Below are 18,998 nucleotides of genomic sequence, written 5' to 3' on the forward strand. Positions count from 1 at the left end.
TTTGATTTTTTGAAATTAAAGGATAATTGCATAATTTCCCCCTTCTCTCCCCTCCAACCCCTTTCATGCCCCTACCCCCACCTTTCTTCCTCTCTAATGCATGACCTTTCTTCTTTGTTATTGTTTTTTATATATATGCATAAATATATAACTACAGCCTGTTCAGTCTGGTTAAGGTTACTTTGTTTTTATGATTTCAGGGCTGACCGCTTGGTATTGGATAACCCATTGGGGGTTCATAAAAGGGAATCCTGTTTCTCCTGCTCTCAGCATTCCTGAGCTGCTTGTAGCTCTTTTTTAAGGGGGGGTGCCTATGAGACACCTCTTGCATGAAACCATGTGCCTCGGCTTCTCCTCCACGTGGGAGCTGCCAAATCCTGTAGCTGACACTGTTCTTTTGGTAGATTTCCTGGCTTTCCCATGACCTTGGCTGAGCAAACAGGCTGTAGATTTGACCTGGAAAACCCTTCTTGTGTGTTTTGAGCGTCACAAGCCACCACTAGTGTGCCTTCCTCACTTGGGCCACCCAGGATGATGTCCATCCTGGATTCCCTGTGCCAGAGACCATGATGGTCAGGTGGTGTGTGCTAGGGATAGAACCCAGGACCTCATTCATGCTAAGCAAGTCTTCTCTCTCTGTGCACAGATTTGATAACCAACAGCCAAGGAAGACACAGACAGATGAACCAACCATATAGGAGCTTTCTGAGTTAGTGAGTCTGGGATTTACAGACTGCCTTCCCTGCAGGGGCTTTCCCAAAGCTCTATTTGTCCTAGGGACTGCCTTCCCTGGCTGAGGACTAAATGTACTGGACAAATGCCAGACATTTGAAATGGGAATGCATGGCCATGTGTGGAAGTCTAGTCTTGCCAAGTACGGTCTCATCCCTGCCCTTCCTTTGTCCTGACACAGCCAGTGGCAGAAATAAAAATATGTGGCAGATCATGTCTACTCTGCTGTCTGGAGAACCCAGTGGAAACTGGGACGTTCCAGTGACGGGTTAGGGGAGTGATGTTCCCAGGGTCAGGGTCTGCCGAGGATTTGTGTTCGTTATCAAATCTGTGCACGGCAACCCCAGCCCCAAACTTTTCAAACTGCCTATTTAACAACTGGTCACTCTGTGACTGTGTCAGGAGTATCCGGCATTCTGGTGGCGTTCCTCTTGTTCTGGCTTCCTACTACTCTCACAGATCCCAGGGCGGCTTTTTGTGCAGTGTGAGGCAGCTTGCTTCTCCTATCCGTGATGCTTGGCGGCTGTGGTCAGCACGACACCGGAAGTGGAAGGCGAGCTTCAGAGAAATGGAGGAGCAGTCAGGAGAGCCTTCAGGGGCTACTCCTGCTCCAGAGCCTGCCCAGATTTCCCTCAGCCTCGGTGGGTGGGCGTGGGTCCCACCTGAGAACGGCAGTATACAGAGGAAAGGCAAGACAAAGAGGTATGCCCTCGGAGGTAGGCACACCAACCCAACCCTGGCAACACCCATAGCAACAGTCACAAAGGAAGAGTCCCTACAAGGAAACTGTAGCCTGGGCTATGGATGCCACTGATCCACAAGGCCTGGCTGGCCCAATCCTGAGCTAGTCAAGAGCATCTACTCCTGCACCAGACCAGACCTCATCACACCGACACTAACCATCCAGAGGGCTCCTGCCTCACACTGTGAGGGGTGGGGTTGCTGTGAGATTGTGTCTCTTAGAAATGATAAGGAAGTTTTACCCATGATATCTAAACAATATGGCTGCCTAAACAAGACCTGAGCAAGTATAGCATCAACAGACATGTTTACATGGAAGGGGTATCTCATAGGATCTGAGCCGGGTGGCGGTGGCGCACACCTTTAATCCTAGCACTTAGGAGGCAGAGGCAGGCAGATCTCTGTGAGTTCAAGGGCAGCCTGGTCTACAAAGTGAGATCCAGGACAGGCACCAAAAGTACACAGAGAAACCCTGTCAAGAAAAAAACAAAAAAGTAAAATAAAATTAGGATCTGGAGAGACGGCTCAGTGCTTAAGAGCACTGGCTGCTCTTGCAGAGGACCTGGGTTTGGTTCCCAGCACCCACATGGTAGCGAATAATCACCTGTAATTCTAATTCCAGGGAATCGAATGATGGGATGCCCTCTTCTGGCCACCATGGGCACCATGCATACACGTGGCACATGCACATATATGCAAAAAATAACATGCCAGGCAGTGGTGGTGCAGCCGGGCGGTGACTCACACCTTTAATCCCAGCACTTGGGAGGCGGAGGCAGGTGGACCTCTGTGAGGTCGAGGCCAGCCTGGTCTACAAAGCAAGTTCCAGGACAGCCAGAACTATTGTACAGAGAAACCCTATCTTGAAAAACAAAATCAAATAAAAGAATTCGAATAACAGTCATACACATTAAAAAAAATCTTAAAATTTTCATTATGTTATTTTCTATAATAATATTATTATATGTGTTAGTGTGCATGCATACATGTTGATTATGCAGGGGATTGGCATGTATGTTACTGTGTGCATGCGAAAGTGAGAAGGTAACTTGGGGGACTTGGTTCTCTCCTTCTACCGTGTGGGTGCTGAGGATCAAACTCGAGTCGTCAGGCTTGCAGCAGATGCCTTTACTCACTGAGCCATCTCTCCTGCCCTGCAAAGGGGCTTTTCTTCAGCATCTCAGGACTCAGGGGGAGACTGGACACAGAGCTAAACCACCCCGCAGCTGACGATTGTCTCAGTGATTCACCCTTGCAAGCTCTTCTCTCCCCACATTCCCGGGTCTCCTGAACCACGACAAGGACAGTGCAGGAGCTTCTAGATACTCTTCATCCGGATCCCTAAATCTTCTCTACTGTATTTGCTTTGTCTTTGGCATTGTGATGAGTAACCTTGGTTGTGAACTTGACTGTGTCTGAAATCAATTTAAAACACAAACTACTGGGCACTTGTGTGAGGGATTTTCTTGAGCAAATTAAATGAAGCATCCACCCTAAATCTGTGCAGTACCGGCTGGTAGTAATCCCGATAGAAAGTCATGGAAGAAGGAAACTTTGCTTTTTGCCTGCTGGCTACCACTCTGTTGCTGTAGCATCCCTTCACCTATATTAGAACCAAATTCTTAGGAATTCAAATGGAGGCTGAAGACCAGTCTCTCCAGGTGTATTGGCTAGTTATGCATGTCAACTTGGCACAAGCTAGAGTCCTTAGAAGGGAAGGCGCCTCAGTTGAGGAAATGCCTCCATGAGATCCAGCTGTAAGGCATTTTCTCATTTAGTGATCAAGGGGCGGGGGCATGGTGGGTGATGCTATCCCTGGGCTGGTGGTCCTGGGTTCTATAAGAAAGAAGGCTGAGGGCTGGAGAGATGACTCAGAGGTTAAGAGCACAGGCTGTTCTTCCAGAGGCCCTGAGTTCAAGTGCCAGCAACCACATGGTGGCTCACAACCATTTACGAGATCTGATGCTCTCTTCTGGCCTGCAGGCAGACAGAACGTTGTATACATAATAAATAAATAAGTAAATCTTAAAAAAAAAAAAAAAAAGGCTGAGCAAGTCATTGGAAGCAAGCCAATAAGCAGCACCCCTTCATGGCTTCTGCATCAGCTCCTGCCCTGTCTGAGTTCCTGACCTGACTTCCTTCAGTGATGAACAGCAATGTGGAAGTGTAAGCCAAATAAACCCATTCCTCCTCAACTTGCTTTTCAGTCATGGTGTTTCATTGCAGCAATAGAAACCCTACCTAAGACACCAGGAATCTTCCCGACTTTCAACACTAGATTGAGTCTGCTGAGACATCCAGTCTCATGGACTGAGCAACTACCAGATTCTTGGCCTCTCCAGTGTGAGACAGCCACTGCTGGACTACTTGTACAGCATCCTGAAGCCAATCTAATAAATCCTCTTTTAATAGATGTATATTTATTCTATCAGTTCTGTTCCTTTAGAGAACCCCAATACAGGCATATATATGTATATGTTCATATGCACTCATACATATACACATGTATATAGATATATATGTAGATATAACTACGTGTAGGTATTTATATGTATATATGCATATGAGCTCTTCATGAATAAGTTGTATACATGATGTTCATTTATTTCTATTCATAAAACCAGAGAACCTAAATTGACCACATACTCAGTCACAACAAGTCTCAACAGATACAAGAAAATTGAAATAATCCCCTGTATCTTATCAGACCACCATGAATTAAAGCTATATTTCAACAACAGAGAGCCTACAAACTCTGGGAAACTGAACAACTCTCTACTGAGTTACCACGGAGTCAAAAAAAATAAAGAAATTAAAGACTAAAAAAACCAGAGAATTTCCCTTTATGACCAGAGCAGCAATGCTATTATCTAATCTATAGATCTTGCTCAGATCTTAGCCTGTCTTTAAATCTCTGCTTCCAACAGCCTGTAGGGCACCTTTAACCTATCATAAGCTCGTCTTGCTTTCTCTTTCTTTTTCTCTTCCTTCCTTCCTTCCTTCCTTCCTTCCTTCCTTCCTTCCTTCCTTCCTTCCTTCCTTCCTTCCTTTCTTTCTTTCTTTCTTTCTTTCTTTCTTTCTTAATTGAACATAGATAACAATGCAAATAATCATCGTTGTTAAACATCTGCTATGAGTAGGGCTTGGAATATTATACTTTATCGTTTTTAGCAACACGTCTACAAAAAGGATATTTTTCAAGTTTAACAGATGGTGAGGGGAGAACCCTCACTTTTGTGGAATGGGAGTACTGGGGCTGAATTCAAGTTGGGTAACAGCTGGGGAAATGGAGTGGAAGACAAGTATCCTTCTCAATACATTAACAAGCGTGGCTTGGGAAATTTGCATATGATCAGATGAGACTTCCCGGAGCCAAGGGAGGCTGAGCGCCAGGAGTGGAGGTGGGCTGCAAGGGAGTTTGTTGAGCGTTTTAGGATTCACGGTTGAACCCCAGCTCTGCCTCTTACTAACCATTTCCTGAATCTCTCTCTGCGATGTGGTTTGCACCCACCCACTGTCCTCCTGGTCATTTTGTATAATTTTAGGTGAAGAGATTTTCTACAGAAATGGTTCTCATCTGCCGCCTGCAGAGCCACTGTGTCCGTGCAGGTGAAGGGGGCCGGATGACAGCATCTGGCCGCTTGGCTGGTCGAACAAGTGTGCCCGTATCAGGAGTTGCTGGGCCTGGCCACCGCCAGTGACGTTTCTGATGTCTATTATTGCAACGGAAGGGATTGAGGACATTTTCTTTTACTCCTCTGTTTTGGGGATACGCAGGGAAGAGGGTTGGTTAGCCTGGTGCTGTGACTTGTAAGGTGTACCGAGAAGTAGAGCGCAGGGACAGGGATGGGCTGCCATTCTACCGGGCGAGGAGGTAAAAGCGACGGCACGGCACGGCGCGGCACTGTCTAGGATCGCCAGTCAGGGCCCACGCCACAGCCCGGAAGGGAACGCACCAAATCACTGCCACGCAGGCGGAGACCGCTCCTCCTGGCACCGATCTCCGCAGACCGGGCCGCGTCCCGCCTCTCCGAGGCACGCACGCGCACGCGCCTGCTCTGTCTTCCGGCCTCCGTAGCGCGTCAAGCGCAACCCGCGACCGGAACCGGAAGTGGACCCCCCCCAAGCCAGGAGGAAGAAGCCGGCGCGGCCCCGTCAGCAGCCGGCCGCGGCTGTTCTGGAGGACGGCGGCCGCGCTCCTGGGAGCGGCTCTGGGGTCCGGCCGGCGGCCCGAAGGTGCGGCGCCATGAAGCTGTACAGCCTCAGCGTCCTTTACAAAAGCGAGCCCAAAGCGGTGCTGCTCAAAGCCGCGTACGACGTGTCTTCCTTCAGTTTCTTCCAGAGGTCCAGGTGAGTGGGCCGGGCCCGGGGGGCCGGACCGGGAGGCCTGGGGTCGGGGTCGGGTCCGGGAGGGCGGCGGGCTGTGCCCGAGGAGGAGGAGGAGGAGGAGCCAGCATCCCTGGCAAAGGCCCTGCCACCCCACAGTATTGCCCTGCTGTGGAAAGATTAGAAAGAAGACTTGCAAATCGTGCGGAGGACCAGGTTCCCTGCCGAATGTTGGGAGGTAGGAGATCGAGACCCAGAAATAAGTATGTTGACTACCACCTCGCACCCTGTGATTTAACCAGAGTGTTTGGTACCTTAACAGCCACCTTTGTAGTTGGTTACAGCCGGTGGTTCTCAGCCTTCCTAACGCTGCGACCCCTTGATAGAGTTCTTCAGGTTGTGATGAACCATTCCCCGCCCCGCCCCCCCCCCCGCCCCCCCCGCAACATAATGTTATTTTCCTTGCTATTTCATGACTGTAGTTTTTCTACTGTTGTGAATAGTAATGTAAATATTTTTGGAAATAGAGGGTGGTCGATGGGGTTGCCACCCACATGTTGAGAACCGCTGGTCAGAGCCCTTTCCGACAACCTGTGCGAGAGGTATGGAGGCATTCTTTTTATGACTGAAGGCACTGATTCCTTAAGGACTGGGCGTCGGGCTCAGCTAGAAGTCAAACTCATCTTCTGTTTCTTAGTGTTTAGGCCCTGGTGATCAGGAAGGGTCCACACTTTTGATTTGGAAGGAAGCATTGAAGTTGTAGGGCTTACTGGCTTTTAAAGGGGTCTGATGTGCTTTAATTGGAAGTGCCACAGACACCCAGTCCATTTGCGGGAGTGGGCAGAGTGATTCAGATATAAAAGGAGAAGGACCCAACAGGATAGGACCTGTGGTCATTTTGCCCCAAAGCCTGGGGAAATCTGCCTTTCTGGGTTCTGTCTCTGATCTTGACCATTCCAAAGACTTGATATAAGTGGAATCATATACTGTTTGTTTGTCTTCTTGTGTCTCACTGATTTTATTTAGCAGAATGGCCCCAAGGTTCATCTATGTTGCTGCAGATACCAACATTTTCTTCCTTTTAAAGTCTATACAACATTGGGTTTTATGTAAACCCTGTTTTGCTTATGCATCTGTCTGCTGATGGACATGAGTCGCTGCACATTGAGGCTATGTGAATAACGTCAGCAAGGGGCTGGAAGATAGCTTGAGCTGGGGAATTACCTCATTCAGGATCGTGCTTGCTGAATGAGGGCCTGAGTCTGGTCTCTCATGCTCACATTGAAAAACAAAATAGCCGGGTGTTGGGGCACATGCTTGTGCTTCCAAAGCTGGCAGGGAAGCAGAGACCAGATGATGGGGGTCAGGGCATAATGACTGGCCCTCCAGCCTAGCCTACTTGGTGAGTGCCAAGCCAGCCTCATCGAAGGCGGATAGCCTCTGAGGAATGGTGCCATGTGTGCCCAGGCACCTGCACGTAGGTGTGCACCCATATGAATACACACACAGAGACCCCGCTCACAGTTTTCTGTGGTGCGTTTTCCCAGAAGTGGAATCACTGTGTCATCTCTTGGCTCCTTCTAGTTCTTCCTGCCTCTCTACTTTATGTTCCCTGGCCTCTGTTCTGTTCTTGACAGTGTTTTTCTCTGATGGAAGCTTTGGTGCCAACTTGGCTCTGATCTTTTAATTTTTTCCCTTTCTATTTGTATGAAAGGAGTCTCAGAGCTTTCACTGTACCTCTGTTTTATTCTTTGGCGTCCTTACATTAGCTAGTCTCAGATGACTAGCCGTGACACAGAGAGACACATGTTCCGATCTAGTGAGACCCCTCATTTTCATCTTTCATGTCAACATGATTACTGAAGTCTTTGAATAATCTCTCACAATTAATGCGCTTCTTCCTAATCACGGGACTGTACCCCTGCTCTAAATATTTTAGTCTTTTTAGTTTTATTGCGAAGGCTTTCTTGAGAATTTAAGAAAAAATTTAAAGAGTATTTTTTGTGGTTATTTTGACCATGCCATTCCCTCATGATAATAATAGTGTATTGTGTGCCAGGCAAGGTGCCAGGTGCTTTTTATATATTAACTCGTTTTAACTATCACACCAGACTTGATTTTACTACTGAGGTCAGCACAGTAATTTGCCTGACACTTAGTAAGTCTTGAATCTCTGAGTTAGATCTTCAGATATTTCAGTTAAGAGTCCTGTACTGCAGCAAGGTATGGTGGTGCACACCTTTGATCTCAGCACTCAAGAGGCAGAGGCAGGTGGACCTCTCAGCCTGGTCTATGTAAGAGTTCCAGGACAACCAGGGCTACATAGACCCTGCCTCAAAACACCAACAAACAACCCTTTTACTGAGGGCTAGCTGCCCTTTTTCATGCATCTCCAGTTGAAGGTTTCTCATCTGTCCTCTGGCTGGACCATCTGAAATTCTTCCATTCTGGCCAGGTCTACAGCTTTCCTTTGGGCCCATAACAAACGTCTGTTACAGCTTTATGAGCTGTTTCCACTTCTTTCCTTGACTAAGCTGTTCTTTCCCAGTGCTCGGGGCATCAGCAGACCTGACCAAGCTCTCGCCCAGTGTGTAGGTCTGTGGCATTCCCAGCCAGGGCTATTCTGTGGCCACAGCACTAACTGGTGTGCTTCTGCCTGACCATTTTTGCCACTGGTGTTTTTCTAGAGCAGTGTGTATTTATCCTGCTTCTTGGAAGCTAGTACAGGAGCTGCTTTCTGCTTTCCACTAGGTCCCGAGCATGTTGGCTTTTTAAAAAATTTCAGTCACATTTTTATTGTGTGTGTGCGCGCGCGCGCACGGGATGCTTACGGAGGTCAGAACAACTTGGGAAAGTCATTTCTCTCCTTCCACTATGTGAGTTACAGGGATCAAACTCAGGTTGTCAGACTTGACAGTAGGTACTTGTATCTAGAGAGCCAAATCACTGGACCCCAAATCATGTTTTGATTGAAATGTTAAATTGACCGTAGCCTAAAGAAAATGTCTGAGCTTTCTGGAAGTGGTTGGTACACAGATATGACTTGAATAGTGGTATATGCATTTATGTTCATATACAATGTGTTTATTATTGTTTCTAAAGTTAGGAGGGAATGAAATAAAACTAAGAGGCAATGACTGTCTCCTTAACTTCAGAGGTCTCTTTCCATTGTGTTGGGGCAATGTGACTTGAAAGAAGGTTATACATATGTTTGTGTTCCCCAGTGTTCAGGAATTCATGACCTTTACAAGTCAGCTGATTGTGGAACGCTCGGCAAAAGGCAGCAGAGCCTCTGTCAAGGAACAAGGTAAGAGGACTCACCGCCTTCTGAGTGCCGGCCTGGCTGTCACCCCGTAAGCAGCACAGGGTGCTACCTGCACCACGGGATTGCTCCCAGGCCTGTAGTCCTCTGCTACCCCGTTTCCTCTCCTCCTCCTATTTGTCCAGAATTCTGAACCCAATGTTGACGTCCAGGCTCACTGCACAAAACTTGCTGTGCAGCTGTACTTGCATAGCTTGTACTCAGTGAAGATGAGACTCACTGGACACAGCCTGTAGGCTGAGAGGTGACAGGGACCGATTCTCTTGGGCCAGCAGCCTTCCCATAGGCTGAGAGGTGATAGGAACTGAGTCTCTGGGCCCTCAGCAGCTTTCCCATAGTCTGGGAGGTGACAGGGACTGATTCTCTGGGGCCTCAGCAGCCTTCCCATTCTGCTTTTCCTCCCAGAGTTGCAGATACTTCAAAAGAGGATTTCTAGCTAGCACTTGTGAGGTAATACTGTGTGCTGTGTTCCTTAAGTTTTTTGGGTTTTTTTTTTTTAGCAAAATCTTTCCTTTATTTCATAATTCTGATTTTGGATATCAGTTTGGGGCATTTATTTTAGACTCACACATTTCACAAACATTTGAAGTTACATGAATTTCATCAGGCATAAACAAAGACGACTGTGCTGGCTGATTTTGTGTCAACTTGACACAAGCTGTAGAGTCATCAGAGACGAGGGAGCCTCAGCTGAGGAAAGGCCTCCATGAGACCCAGCTGTAAGGCATTTTCTCAATTAGTGATCAATGGGGGAGGGCCCAGCCCATGGTCGGAGGAGCCATCCCTGGCCTGGTGGTCTTGAGTTCTATAAAAAGGTGGGCTGAGCAAGCCAGGGGAAGCAAGCCAGTGAGGAGCTCCCCTCCATGCCCTGTGCATCAGCTCCTGGCTCCAGGTTCTCTGCCTGCCTGAGTTCTTGTTCTGACTTCCTCCGATGATGGACTATGATCTGAAAGTATAAGTCAAATAAACCCTTTTCTTCCCAACTTGCTTTATGGTCATGGTGTTTCATTGCAGCAATAGAAACCCTAACTAATACAACAACCTCACATAGGTGGTGGCCCTAGGAGAGTTCCTGAATTGATGATAGAGTCACAGACACAGATGCAGTCAGCGATACTGACCATATATTCTCCATAATGATGTCTGTGCTGTGACTGTCACAGAAATGAAAAGGCCTCATGGTTGTGTCTCTGTAGTCGCTCCTTTATACTGTCTGCCCTCCTGGTTTTATCACTTAAGGACTGTTCCTCACACTGGCAAGCTCCTCAGTTTCTATGGAAACTGACTCCATGTTTGGTTCTTTCTTATTTGGGAATGGATACAAAATAAGATGGTTATTCTCCATCTCACCTCCTCTCTGTTCTTGTTGATCTCTGCCCTTCTCTGATTCCTGGGACTTAAAATCTTTCCCTCTTTTGTTTTTCTTTCTGTTTAATACTGGATAATATAATAATCTTCTGGGCCAGATCCTTAGAACGTGGAGGTTGTTATTTGTAAGCTCTCATCCTTGGTTCTCTTATTCTGGGGATGTGGTTAGCCATTTTATCTCTGAAACCTTTCAAAGCGATGAAACTCAACAGTCTGTGGACTGTGATTATTTTGCAGAGGCTTTTTGTAAACCATTCCATTTAATCATATGACAACTGTAGTGCAGTAACACTAGAGACCTCAGCCAGGACTTGCTAATTTTTTTCTAGACAGTTCCTCTTAGCCATCCACCACAGGCTGGAGTAGGTCAAACCATGTCTTATTACAGGAGATTGAAGATTGAAGCCCTCGGAGGTAATTTTCTGCTTCTCACCTACTCTTAAGAAATTATTTTAAGAAAGTAGAAGTAGCTTGTCTTGCCTGATGTACCCTCAATTTAGGAACAGCACAGAGCCTCAGAGGGCCATAAATTGCTAAGACTTAGCCAGGCCAGGCCTGAGCTAAAGGCAGTGATCTGGAATTGCTCTGAGGGACATTGCCTCTGGTGTGTTTTCCATCCCTGGCAGCTCATTTTGATCTCATTACACACACATCTCAGGGAACGTAGGGTGTTAGTCAGCTCCTGGGTATGGCCCATAGAACTGTGGTAGGAGCCTTTCAGTAGGCCTCCCTACTCAGCGCAGTTGAGTTTCACAGTGGTTTCAGAGTGGCTTTGTTTGACTAGAACGCAGCAGCTAGCATGATGATGCATTGGCAGATTCAAAACTGTCAGTAGCCACATGTGAGATCTCTTGTCTCCTTAGAGTATCTTTGCCATGTCTACGTCCGGAGTGACAGTCTTGCAGGTGTGGTCATTGCTGACAGCGAATATCCTTCCAGAGTGGCCTTTACCTTGCTGGAGAAGGTGAGTGTGTTGTTGGACTAGACTGAGATGCCAAGTATGGAGCATGGTAGACCTGGTACCTGAAGCACACAGATGACTGGTCCGGAGGCCACATTTTCAGCCATCATTCCCACCCAAACCAGGAGACACTTGAAACCCCTACCTATATATATTTCTATATTTCCTCCTTGGTGCTAACTCTGCCCTTCATGTAGCTCTCTCCCTGGTGTAGGTCAGTGGCTTCATGGAGTTTATTGTTGCTTTGTTTTTGAGACAGGGTCTTACTATGTAGCCCTGCCTGGCTTAGAACTCATAATGTAGACCAAGTTGGCCTCAAACTCAGGGTTCCACCTGTCTCTGTCTCCTGAGTACCGAGGTTAAAAGCATGTGCCAGCACACCATACCCATTCCCACCCACTCTGTGGTATTTAGTACCCAATAACTTCTACTTGTAAACTTGGAGGCAGAAGCTGCCTTGTCCTGTTCCTCATTGAATTAAACACTTCTGGGTGCATGGATTCTGGTGGTTGCTTACATCCAAAGAACCTAGATCACTTTCTTGAAGAATTACTTTGGAAAACTAGAGGCCTAGTTTAAAACTAGTATAAAATGAGAATACTTTCTTCATTCTCGAGGTGAAGTTTACCCTAGGCTGGGCACACTTTCCTTTTGTTTCTAGACTAAACATTTGAAAAGAGGAACTTGAACCTAGACTATTCTCTTGCCATTAGATGGCCTTGTACCCTGGGGAGCCTAGGAGCCTCATTTGGGATGAGTGCTGTTGGTGAAGCTGGGTCACTGAAGGTGCTGGGACCATGGTGGGAGATGTGTTGCGTCTCCTTTGTTTTACAGGTACTAGATGAATTCTCCAAGCAGGTCGATAGGATAGACTGGCCAGTAGGATCACCTGCTACAATCCAGTACACAGCCCTGGATAGTCACCTTAGTAGATACCAGGTGAGTTTAAAGAAACGTCTTCTAGACACTGCCCAGAAGCTCTATGATCTGGGCAAGGTCAGTAACCATGATAGTTCAAGGCTGATGTACAGGTGAAAAAAGCACAGAGAAATACTTTCAGACTTAGAAATATAGCTCTAGACAGGCTTTCGATTTCTCTGTCCTAAGCCTTTTTATTGTGAGAGTTTGTTCAGCTTCCTTAGTTTGATTTTGTTTATAGGCAATGACTCTATACTTACTTAGTCTTGCTTTTGTTTTGGTTCCTAGAACCCCCGAGAAGCTGATCCCATGAGTAAAGTACAAGCTGAACTGGATGAGACCAAAATCATTCTGGTAAGCAGGAAGGTGGAGAGGAAACGTGCCGCTGACCAAACAGAGTCCATTTTTATTATGATAGTCACAGCCTGCTCCAGGAAACTTCATCACTCTCTGTGTACCCCACCTTAGTTCCCAGCACCTCTACAAGCTGGGAGTCCGTGTGAGCCTAGTGTCTGCTGCCAGGTGAGCTTCTGCAGTGAGCTCTATTCCCAGCCTTCGGCTAACATGTCAGGTTCCATGAATTGCTCAGCGGTGTGCAGGAATAAAGGACAATTAGGATAATTCCTCAGTCGATACCAATGCACACAAGTGTGCAGCTGCCTGGCAGTAGCTGTCTGGGAAGGAAATGAGCTGCTCTTGAGTATGAGCCAGGCAGCAGGACCACTGCTCTTGTGAGGAGGGCTCTGTCTCTCCTCCTCTTTCCCCAAGGCAAGGATTGTAGTGCCGACAGACTAAAGCTCACCCCAGGGACCAGTGTTTCCTGTCATGGTGCTGCCAGTAGGCACATAATCTATCGTGTATATGATTTGTGTCTGTAATTCTGAATTTTGAAGGAGCCATATTTTTAAATAACAAAAGGAAACATTGAAATTTAATGTTATTTAATCTAGAATATCCAAAATCTTTCCACCCTATCTTCAGAATAAAAAATTCACTAATGTGTTTCCTTTTATAACTTTTTTCTTTATTTTTTATTTTATATGTAAGGGTGTTTTTGCCTGCATGTTATGCCTGCCACAATATTTGTGCAGTGCCTTGGATGCCAGAAGAAGATATTGAATCACCTGGGACTAGAGTTAGATATGGTTGTGAGCTGCCACGTGGGTGCTGGGAATCGAACCCAGGTCCTCTGGAAGAGAGCCAGTGCTCTTTACCTCTGAGCCATCTCTCCGGCCCTCCTAGTGAAGTGGTTTGCATACTGAGCCTGAGTCTTGAAAGCTGCTGTGTTTGCACATGAAGAACATGCTAGGACCTGTCTCACCTCAAGTGCTTGGTAGCTGCCTGGCTCCTGGCAGGTGACACAGCTTTGTCACTGTGTTAGTTTCCTGTGGCTGTATGACTGCACACAGCAGAAGGGCGTTCTCCCTCAGGAGGCTGCAGGTCTGATAGTGAGGTTTGCGCAGGCTGCTTCCCTCTGGGGCCGTGTGAACAGGGTCTCTCTAGGCCTTCCTCTGGTTTCAGACGGCTGCTGGCCGTGCTTGCCGTGCCTTAGTCCTCCTGTGGTCGCCACAGTCTTCTCTGGGGGCTCCGTTTCTGTCGTGATGAAGAGGTGGCTGTGGCCACTCTAATCCATCGCCACCACACCTTAACTGATGACACCTGCAGAGACCTTATTTCCGAAGAAGGTCACAGCCAGAGGTTCTGGGTGGATGTGAATTTTGGATAGCCACTGTCCATCCTAGTACAGTTGTGTGGTACTCACATATGTCTTTCTCTTCACATGGAAACCTCTGCACGTGTGTGCTTACAGCACGCAAGTACAAATACAAGCTCTCCTAGAGCAGTGCTTGCCTGAATCTGTGCTGGGAAAAATATTGGGACAGCCCCAGGCCCTGCCTGTGCTATTGACTCGACTGGAGGTATCTTCTGGGACTGTGTCCCAGTGCTTACTGGTGTCTGCTGGGAGGGGCCCCGAGGAGGGGGTTCTAGCCACTCAGCTTCCATAAGGGCCTGTTGTCAGCAGCCACTTAACTGAGCAGAGCCAAGAGTTCTCTTCTCTCTTTTGTCCAGCATAACACCATGGAGTCTTTGTTAGAGCGAGGCGAGAAGCTTGATGACTTGGTCTCCAAATCAGAAGTACTGGGAACACAGTCGAAAGCCTTCTATAAAACTGTGAGTAACGCTGCCTGGCCCTCCGGGGTAGCCCCTCCCACACAGCGATTGCAGCGTGTTTCTCTGGCCCTCCACTTAACCAAGATAGGATTTGGGTACCGCTCCTTGGGATGTGGGAGCCTAAAGCAAGTGCTTCAGCCCAGTGATTGGCAGCTTACACTCAGGCACTCTTCTACTTGACTAAGGCTCTGCCTGGCTGGGTTCAAGAGGCAGCAGCACCCCCTTCCCATTCTGACTCCCTTGTTGGCAGAGCAGTTAGGCATTAGTCCTTAAGAAGCCAGCAGCTCACCTTTCTAAATGCATTAGTTCTCTGACGAATTTCTCTCTCATTGCAGGGCTCCTCCTGCTGACTGAGTTTCTCTCCAGGCATTACTTAAATTTCCAATTGTGAACATTGTGTTGTTCTGTTTCGTTTAATGTGTGTGGGTGTTTTGCCTGCATGCATATATGTATACTACATAAATGCCTGAAGCCCATAGAGGCCAGAAGAGGACATAGAATTCCTTGAAACTGGCGTTAGAGATAGTTGTGAGCTGCCATGTGGGTGATGGGAATTGAACCCTTATCTCCTGGAAGAGCAGCCAGTGCTCTTAACTGCTGAGCCATCTCCCCAGCCCCAACATTGTATTCTTGGCCCATTGTGGGATAGTAGTGGAGACGAATCTGCCCATGCATATTTACATTGAGTTGCATATTGGAGGAAGATGACCAGTAGGGCTAGGAGGGTGGTCTTTGATCAGAAAGCAAGAACAGGTACAATAGCAGCCCTACAAACGTGAGCCAGAGCCATGTTTCTTCTCTGAAAGACCATACTCCAGAAAGAAACACCGTCAGGGCCGTCTGATAGCATGAGATAGACCCTCAGGCCATCCAGTTCCCATTGCTGCTTCTGTTGCTTACACCTGGTCTGACAGCAGGAACTTTCTAGATTCATTGAGAGCATTAGCGGGGTGTGAAGAAATGTAAGGAGCCTGGACTAGCAATGGAGGCAGTGTCGCTGTGGGCAGCTTGCTTTGAAGCCTCGAGGGCCAAGTTGGCTTTGCTTTCTCTGTCTGATTGCCTCAGCGGAACTCCATACCCGCGCCCGCCAGCCCTTCTCAGCACCCTGTAGACCACCAGCCCTCCTTAGCGCCCTTCATCCTCCTTTTTTTTCCTTCTTTCTTTCAAGGCCCGGAAACAAAACTCATGCTGTGCAATCATGTGATGTAGCCCACAGAGGCAGGCGCTGGATCGTCATGTCACATCAGAACTACAGCCCCTGAAGATGAAGCGATACCCTAGAAGAAGACCTGGAGCCAGGCTGACTGGCTGTTTTTATTTTGAAGTTCTCAAGAGGAGTGAAGGGGATGACTTAAGGGTGGGAACATTGACGTTCATATGTGTGCTTGTGACTTTGGGAAAGAATCTGAGGTCCTCAAAGATGTAATGTTGAGAAAATGAAACCATAAACTCCTAAGTGGCTCTTATAGGTGCTGAAGGGCTTATTCTCAGCTAACCCTGGAAGGCTCTATGGGAAGGAATCTTTTTCCTGATCCTTGGTATGACTTAGGATTTCATTTGTGCATTAATAATATTAACTCTCCAGTGAGTGGGGTGGGGGGAGGGAGTCTCGGGTGATAGGGCTGGGTAGGCAGAGTTGGAACACTCCGGAATTCTACTCTTTTGCACTGTGGGGGTTGGGGGAAGCTCACCATGACCAGCATCAGGACTGTGAAAGGCAGTGGTCACTGGGTCTCCCCTATTCGGTTTGCCTGTCTGCTAGAATTGGCATCTGCCAGGGACAGGGCCCATCCTAAGTACCTTTATCCAGTAACACAAAGATGGCTTGTGAGAGGTCCTTAGAATGGGCTGAGAAGGGCAAGATGTGTAAGTTGTGGTTCTATCAGCCAGCAGACTGTTCAGACTGGGGCTGTTCTGGTGTTGGGAGGGTCAGCTGGTAGTGTCCATCTTCAGGGGAGAAGCACACAGGTGCCCTCAGCTGTCCAGTGTGGAGGCGCACTCACTTTGACTTGCAGTCGGACTTAGGACCTCAAGATCAAAGTAGTGGGGGCTGTCATCTCTCGGAGCCGGTTTATTGGTCTCTGTGTCTACAAGACTGTCTTGGCAACTGCCTGGGGCCCGCATGTTTGAGCAAGTCTCTCCTGTGGGTCCCAGGGCAGGTGCCAGCAGCCCGAAGATTCCCAGCATTCACCGTGGTCTGTCCAGCTCTGACCTACAAGCCCCTTTCCAGTCAGAGACAGCTGCAGGGTGGAGGAGGTTGAGGGGTTGGTCTGAGCTAGCACCCACTGCCAGCACAGTCTGTGGTGACCCCAGGATGTGCTGGGTCTCACATCGCCTCTTCATGTTCTGCTGTGCACAGTATATCGTGAGATCCTGTCTCCCCAGAAACAACCGCTGGGACGCTAGCCTCTATGAGTTTTGAACCAGAGCTGTCTTACTCCGATGATCCCCGAGCCTGTTGAGCTACCCTCAGAGTGCCCATGAGGGGTGGGGTGTCTGCTATGGCTTCCAAAATCCTTCCTTCCTGGTATCTGCCTATTTCTCTGGGTTCCGCTAGTCAAAGGCTCAGGCTCTGCCCTGGAGCGGCCTGCCCATGTCATTTCTGCTGCCATAGACCTCGCCAGCCCAGGGCCCCCAGACAGCACGGGTCCAGTCTCGCTGGCACTCAGGGTGGAGTCAATGGCCTGGAGTGCTGCCTGGTTCTCTTCTTACTCTGGAGGGTGCTGAGGAAGAATGGGGGTGGGTGGAGGAAGACATTTGCAGGAAAGAGGTAACCTTTGCCCACATAAGGCTGTCCTACAAGGTATCCCTCGCCCTGCGATGGATCGAGTTGCCATGTGTTTCCCATCCCCCATTATTCTAATGTTAAATCACTTGGCAAAAGTGTATTTTAATAATGCCTAATTTCTCTGTTCTGTTTGAAAGTTTCTGTCTCAATAAAATTGTCTTTTGAAATTCCAGTACTGTCTTGTGTTCCTTTTAGCTCTGTCCCCAACCCAGCCACCGAGGAGTGGGGAGATACTGTACTTTGTTCCTGCAGGTACTAGGATCCTGTCCCAGATAAACCTCCAGGCCGTTCTGGTAGGAATCCTATTTCCCTGTTTGCTGTTAACCAGGTGAGGGAGCTCTGGAGTAGCCTTGCCATCTCAGAACCCAGTTCTCTGCACACTGCAGAATTTGCCTGGGAGAGCTGCCTCTTAGCAATAGAGCCCCGGGAAGGAGGCTTTATTTTGCCCAAGTTTCCCATTCAGTGTAGGCTGGCTCCAAGCCACCTAGCTTTCCAGGGTTTGTGAGGACTCCTGACCCGAGACGCACAGCTAACTTGTGAGGGTCAGGATGGGAATATTCAAATCTGGAGTGTGCTTTTGAGTTTTGGAATGGCCCCAGTGGCTAGCAATTAGTGGCCTGAGGTATCTGTGGCCTCTGTCTCAGAAGGTCAACTAGGCCTGGCTTTCAGCCTGTGCTTGATGTCCTTGTCACAGACCCCTCTGTGTGGCTTGGGCAAGCAGCCCTGGATCCAGTGTGCTGCCTTTTCCTGGTCTGTGGACCTAGGAGAGTTCAGAGTAACCTGAACCTTCCTGGGGGACAGATGCCTAAGCTCAAAGTAAGTGCTGTTTAGAAATGATGAATGAAACGTTCTTCAGAAGTGTCCCTCTTGCCTGTAGTACTCAGCCCAATATGGGATGGTTACCCCTGGATACTGCCTTGAAAACCCTGTCATCACGGCCCTGCTGTCCAACATCCCCAGAAAGGCTTCAGGAATAATGCATGGTGGAGGCTCACTGTGCAGCTTGCTGCCTTCCTGAGGGAGGCCTGGCCTGGAAACGCTCCTCCGATTACAGCTGATAGGTGACTGGAACCCTGCTGCACCTGTGGACACTGGCCTAGATTCTTTGTATGAGCTCTCAAGACCTACTGCCTGCCTGCCCATCTACCTGAAAGCACCTCCCTGGGTGTAGCCCACAGAGACCACGAGGTAGACATCAATGGCCTCCTTTACAAAGTGAACGTGTCTCAAAACATGCTTGGGATGGAAGAGGTAGTTGGGAATGCTGGCCAGTTCTGGACCCCTTGGGCCTCCTGCTCCTAGTGGATAGGACGGGAGGTATAGGGGCTCATATTGGCAGGCTTTTGAGCAAAGCTTGAAGACAGGACAGGACCAGCACAGATTACAGGGAAGATTTGCCCTATGCAAAGCCTGGGGAGGGAGGGGGCTTCTCTGTGTTGCAGCCACGACGGAGTTGGCCCAGAGACCCCAGCACCTGGCCATGGTCTTTGTTCTGACTCTTGGAGTGTCTTTGCTCTTGGTTAAGATCTCTGACTTGGGCTCCAGGTTGAGCGTCTCTGCTAAACCTCTTAATACCACCCATGATGGTTACCATGTAAATGCTGTGCTGTCTACATAACCCATGGGAACAGAGTCGGGGGTACTTAACACATGACTTCATGTCTAGAACA

At 48.3% G+C, this 18,998-nt stretch overlaps 1 protein-coding gene across 1 annotated transcript; it reads left to right on the plus strand.

The window, feature by feature from the left end:
- Positions 1 to 5,573: 5,573 nt before the first annotated feature.
- On the plus strand, positions 5,574 to 17,500 carry Ykt6 (YKT6 vesicular SNARE protein). Its single transcript, XM_006972992.4, has 7 exons — positions 5,574 to 5,823; positions 9,024 to 9,106; positions 11,353 to 11,453; positions 12,285 to 12,389; positions 12,657 to 12,722; positions 14,439 to 14,540; positions 15,709 to 17,500. The coding sequence occupies exons 1-7, from the start codon at positions 5,720 to 5,722 to the stop codon at positions 15,742 to 15,744; spliced, it is 597 nt and encodes a 198-aa protein (XP_006973054.1). The 5' UTR covers positions 5,574 to 5,719; the 3' UTR covers positions 15,745 to 17,500.
- The last annotated feature ends 1,498 nt before the right edge of the window (positions 17,501 to 18,998 follow it).

Source organism: Peromyscus maniculatus, chromosome 10, assembly GCF_049852395.1.
Source record: "Peromyscus maniculatus bairdii isolate BWxNUB_F1_BW_parent chromosome 10, HU_Pman_BW_mat_3.1, whole genome shotgun sequence".
Classification (NCBI taxonomy): Eukaryota; Metazoa; Chordata; class Mammalia; order Rodentia; family Cricetidae; genus Peromyscus; species Peromyscus maniculatus.

Excerpts from the sequence above, each read along its gene's own strand:
- Ykt6 (XM_006972992.4), top strand. The coding sequence starts at position 5,720 with ATGAAGCTGTACAGCCTCAGCGTCCTTTACAAAAGCGAGCCCAAAGCG. Across the intron at positions 5,824-9,023 it reads AGTTTCTTCCAGAGGTCCAG|TGTTCAGGAATTCATGACCT; the intron begins GTGAGTGGGCCG and ends TGTGTTCCCCAG. Across the intron at positions 11,454-12,284 it reads CCTTTACCTTGCTGGAGAAG|GTACTAGATGAATTCTCCAA; the intron begins GTGAGTGTGTTG and ends TTTGTTTTACAG.